Below are 5,655 nucleotides of genomic sequence, written 5' to 3' on the forward strand. Positions count from 1 at the left end.
ATTTCTATTAATTTATAATCAAATTTGATCTAATGTAAATAATTTTTTTCACTATTTTATTATTAATTTAAATGATTAGTCCTTGTTTATTATTTATTATACAGCAAACTGAACAACAAGTGCTGTTTTCAATTGTGCTATATAACTAATACTGACATTATTTGCATTATATCCCTTTTACAGCCCCTTCAAATGCAACGTTTTGTACTGTTTCCACAAGTTATTCATCATCAGGTGAGAATGGCTCAGTGAGCATGAGAAGTGTGAGGAACTTCATTGGACAACAGCCATACCGCATCCTCCGTATACGGACTGCCATCCCGAAAAACTTCTCTGAAGATGTTGATAATGCCATGGATTATGCTGGAATTTACCAACCTTTGACAAATAACTGCTTGCATTTTGCACTGAGATTGCTTGGGGTAGGCAAATGACAGTTTACTTATTTTGTCATGCTTATAAAGGTATTAAATAAGTACTAACTCAGATTTAATTAATCATGTTTATTCTTCTATGCAGTTTTCATGCAGGGCTATTCCAAATAGGTATGTCACAATATTCATGTTGTTCATTTAGTTTATGTTTAATGTTGAAAACAGAAAATCGTTTCAATTAAACATTTACATTTTAAATAAACGGTAGTTAAGATACTTGAAATATCTAACTCTTGTATTTTCTATTCTCCAGCCTGCAAAATGAAACAGGTCAGGTCATTTTCTGTATAACATACTTGTATCGTAATAAATCTGTTAAATAAAAGATTTTGGATTTCTGACAACAGAAACGATGGGTGGGGAGCTGTAATATTACCACTTACAATAATCCTTTTTTCATTTTACTTCAGAAGAATGCAACATGGCAGAGGGAGAAACCATTAATTTAACAACAAGATGCGAAAGAGAATGACACAAACAAACAGCATCAGAAAGAATGATTGATATTAAAGAAAATCTGACTTTTGAAATAAGTTCAGTTATTGCCAGGTGATTTAAAAAAGTTTGTTGATCAGTGAATCAAATATATCAGAAAACAATTCACTTAAAATAGCAACTGAATAATCAGATTTTCAAATTACAAAGTGATTTTATGTATAATGGAGTAATATCAACTCAATAAAAGCATTTAAATGAACACTATACTGCTTTCTGTAAATTACACAGTATTTAACTGTAATATCAACTGTATTTTTACTGTAAAACAGTTGTATAGTATGTTACTGTGTGTTACTGATGCATTGTGGGAAATATCCTTTTGGCACCATTAAAATACAGTAATTTTACAGTAAATCAAACTACAGTAAAAAATGAGCGGGAAATCTGACCAATCACAGAAAGGCATTGATGTCCCGATGGGAGAAAGAAGAAAACCAAGACAAGACACAGATGCAAGAACCTGACAGGTGCATAGGTGTGTACCAATATTCCTGTTTTTTCTTAACATATTTGATATTTTTTGGTTTTCTAAGTTCATTTTAAAAAAGGGGGAGTCACTTTACCTCGCGCTATTACCTCACGCTTATGGTGTAACGTTACATAGGCGCGCATATACGTAACTTTGAGAGCTTTGTGATGGAACCCCGTTTGTGGACTGTAGCAAACTCAGCTGTCTGTGCAAAAATAGTTGTTTATTTTCTTAGACCATTTGACCCTATCTGAATGAACAGAAACAGGTCTCTGTCTTGGGTTTGACTGCGTTGGGAGCAGGTGAGTGTTCCTATGAACTTTTAGACAACAAAACGAGCTATTGTGGGTTTAGTTTTGAGTCAGTAGTTTCGTTGTGATTTGTATTCTCTATCGCTTGATGTTAACTTGTTACCTATGGGGTGTGGTTTATGCATCTGCATTGTAAACTAGACGTGACGATCACTAAACATGACGGTCACAGAATTTGTTGTAACACCAGATTTTTATCTTTATGTACACAATAATAGTCTTTTACGTTGTAATCCATTGATTTTTTATATTTGGCATGTTTGTGTGCTGCTGCGCTTCCCTCTGTGTAATAAGTAAAGTGAAAGCGCATTGTGGACCCGCCCAGAGGCGCATTTTCTACTAACGTGCTCTTTAAATAACAAAAAATACATATTGCGCCGTTGACTTAAAACCAGGGGCAATGAGAACGGCGTCGGGCTGAAACTGCAAAAACACTTGCGCTGCTTAAATGTATTGTTATATGTAGGAATGAAGTCAATGAACATTTACCAAAATTGATTAATGCTGTAAAGGAGGTGTTTTTCTTTTTAAGTTTATGTAATTAATGCAAAAGGTAACAGATACAATCTTAAAAAAGAAAGTGCTATTTTTGCAATTTGTCATTGGTTTGATTTATTTAAATCATAACATTAAGAAAAAAACAGCAACAGTTTCATATTACATTTCATATACATCTGTTATGATAACATAAATGAACAAAATCACAAAATTCACAAACCTAAATCATCCTTAAACTGCAAAGCATATTTCCGGTGTCTATGTACAACAAATCATTGTATGCTGTGCAGCCCCTGTAAACTCATGGGACTGCTTGCCACATCCTGTGCTGTGGACCGTTTTGTCTACTTTCTTTTCTTTGAAACATGAAAGACCTTGCAAGAATCAGGTCATGTAAAGTATGTAAGGTAGATTAAAGCAGGCATCTATTGTTTCAAGTGTTAAAAGGCTATGCTAAGTGGAATACACTGTAGGGCCATTAGTTCTCTCTATTCTTCTCTATTCAAATATGTCTCATGCTGTCAGTGATGACATGTTCCTGACATATTTCACTGATCACAGTACAACACTGTAACAGCTTTCATTGACCACCTCAAACAAACTCAAAACATTAAAATGTCTTCTACTGGATAAAAAGGACTTTAATCTTAATCTTTAACTTTGACTTCACCTTTTTTCTTTATAGCCTCAATAAAAACTGACCTGCATATATAACAGCTATAGTTAATACAGTGATAAGGCATCACAAATGGCAATAGATCACACATAAAGTAAGTGTTATCATACAGTATATAGCTATGAGACACAACAGGTATCGCGCAGGTGCAGCCCAGCAAAACAGGTACTTTGACCTTTTTATGAAAACTGAGGACTAAGATGGACTTGCATCAATAGTATCTATGGGCAATAAATTCACAGTTAGAAATGATGTCTCCTCCTGTCTCGTCATGTAATGCCTATTGTGGTTATGCCCACCGAAAAGTATTGACTTTAACTGCAGATTCCAGCAAAGAACAACTGACCTTTACTGAGTTACGGAAACTTTATTGTCACAGCTTGTTTGCTTCACCACAAGGTAATTTTAATCTAAATCTAATGCTGTTAAAATGATTCTTTTATTCAGTCAAACTTGTATTGAAATATATAAAAGAACGAATTATTAATATTTTAAAATAACAAGTTTCGTGAACAACAGTGAACAGCTAAATCAGACATTTTTACAATAAATGAGAGACAAGTCTACACTTAATTTAATGTATATGTATAATGTAACTCATTATAGTAATGTAAGTAAATTGTAATGTAAAATGTTTACCATAGACTATACAATGGAGTTCATAAAAGTAATGCTAGGCAAGTGCGAAAAACTCACACTTGTAATGGATTCTTCTGGAGATTTGACTGATTCTGATATCACAAAACTTCAAACTGGAGATCTTTGTCTGAGGAAAGTGGTGGGAAGAGAAAAAGTCTACCACGCTGGAGTTTACTGTGGTCGAAATGAAGTCATTGAATATACAGGTAATAAATTGATTTTAAATCCAAATACAACATCAGTTTTTTGGGACATTAGTTCTAATTACTTATTAGTTATTAGTTACTTATATGGATCAAATGCACACAAATATCTACATAAAATCCTTTCCTTTTTTGTTTTATTCTGTGCTTTTCAGGTTCTACCCCAACCAACCCCTCAGCAATGCAAAGCTCAAGTTCAGTTGCGTTCAGTAACCAAAGTTCAGTAAATGGAAGGGTTTCCAAAATAAGTGTGAAAATTTTCATCTCAGGCCAGAAGTTGTGGGTTTACCGTTTGAAGGCTGGTATACCTAAAAACCTCCTTGACAAAATTATGAAGGCGATGGATTATAATGAGCCATACAATGTACAATGTAATAACTGTTTTCATTTTGCAATGAGACTGCTGGAGGTAAACACTTTTATTGTAAATTTACAGAGATTAACATAAGGTAATGTTTGTGAAACTTTTTTTTTTCTTTTTTTCTTCTTATGCAGATCTCACCCGGGCCTGAAGCAATAGGGTACGCAACAATACCGCTTAACAACACTAAATGTAAAATGACCACAGGGTGGGTTGCACCAACAAGGATTAAAGTAAACAGAGTTTAGAGCTAATCTAGGGTTTGTTGATCCTAGTTTTAATGTAATTCAAATTGCGTTGAACCACCTAATTTTAAACAGAGATTAACAAATCGTGGATTAAAACTTTAACCTGTATTTAAACCGTCATATGCGATTCATTTTGTCCGCCATGATGGATTTGCCAGTGTAACTAAACAGCAACAGTGTTGCACTGTCACGTAAAAAGGAAATAAACAGCTCGTGCATGTAAAAGAAACGTAATTTTGCTATTTAAAACCTCTCTCTGGATAATTCGTTGATCAGTCTGATCATCCATAAACACATTTCACAAGCCTTGAGCGCCATGACAGCGTTTGCCGCATATTTTATTATAAATATGTTTTTTATTACCTATTTAAACCTCCTCAGTAGCTGGTTTAAAGTTAATCCCTAACTGAGAGATAAATCAGAGTTTAAAATAATGGAGCAACAGAATTAAAATTAATCTAGATTTACTGCAAAATTAAAACCTGGATCAAATGATATCTTAAATATAAACCTGATTATTTTTAAACAAGGTTAAACCTTGATTTAATCTAGATTTAAGGCTAATCCTTGTTGGTGCAACCCACCCTTAGTCTTTTTATTTCAAATCCAAATGATGCAAAACATTGTTAATGCTGTTAAATCAAAACATAATTTTTGAAATCTGGTCTTTATGATTTTCATACAATGGACTTTGAGGTTTACCATTATGCTGAGAGATTTTAACTAACTCACATTTTTATGATCTGTTCTGCAGCCCACCAGAGACAGGTGAGATCATATTTAATTGTGGGGAGTTACAATAAATCCAAATACCATGGGCAAGAGTGCATGCACACTCCTTTATTGTTCAGCAGTAAAAAGGAAACAAATATGAATACACTGTTCATTGAGATATTGAAACTACATTATCTCCAGCCACCTGATTGTTTTTTGGATTTCTTCTAGATGAGGACTAACTAAAGAACAAGAAAAAACACAGTAATGAACTGACACCTGCGGTTCCCAGCATCTTACACTATGTCTACAGCACAGCAGATATAAGCGCAACAACGCAATAAAAGTCAGCAAACTCCTTCAAGGCCACAGAAGCATTAAAACACTTTAATTGAATTGATTTGTGTACCCAAATGATCAATCATTGAGCTAGTTTACAGTACATGGAGATTAGTTAAAAAATAAACTAGTAAAACTCTCACTTTCGCAGTCTCTGACAAGATATAGAGAAAGAAAGGAAGGAAGGAAGGAAGGAAGGAAGGAAGGAAGGAAGGAAGAAAGACCAGAAGTTCTGGTTTTATATTTTTTGGTGATGTGATGTCAG

General features: G+C 33.9%; 1 protein-coding gene across 1 annotated transcript; it reads left to right on the forward strand.

Moving 5' to 3' along the window:
- Positions 1-1,290: 1,290 nt before the first annotated feature.
- LOC130552097 (uncharacterized) lies at positions 1,291-4,487 on the forward strand. Its single transcript, XM_057330197.1, has 4 exons — positions 1,291-3,285; positions 3,531-3,731; positions 3,884-4,137; positions 4,224-4,487. The coding sequence occupies exons 1-4, from the start codon at positions 3,135-3,137 to the stop codon at positions 4,335-4,337; spliced, it is 720 nt and encodes a 239-aa protein (XP_057186180.1). The 5' UTR covers positions 1,291-3,134; the 3' UTR covers positions 4,338-4,487.
- Positions 4,488-5,655: the final 1,168 nt, after the last annotated feature.

The sequence above is a fragment of the Triplophysa rosa genome, linkage group LG3 (genome assembly GCF_024868665.1).
Source record: "Triplophysa rosa linkage group LG3, Trosa_1v2, whole genome shotgun sequence".
Classification (NCBI taxonomy): Eukaryota; Metazoa; Chordata; class Actinopteri; order Cypriniformes; family Nemacheilidae; genus Triplophysa; species Triplophysa rosa.

What these genes read in the sequence shown, in the direction of transcription:
- LOC130552097 (XM_057330197.1), top strand. Translation starts at nt 3,135, where the DNA reads ATGATGTCTCCTCCTGTCTCGTCATGTAATGCCTATTGTGGTTATGCC. An exon ending in CTTGTTTGCTTCACCACAAG is followed by an intron (nt 3,286 to 3,530) that starts GTAATTTTAATC and finishes TGTTTACCATAG; the next exon opens with ACTATACAATGGAGTTCATA. An exon ending in TGAAGTCATTGAATATACAG is followed by an intron (nt 3,732 to 3,883) that starts GTAATAAATTGA and finishes TGTGCTTTTCAG; the next exon opens with GTTCTACCCCAACCAACCCC.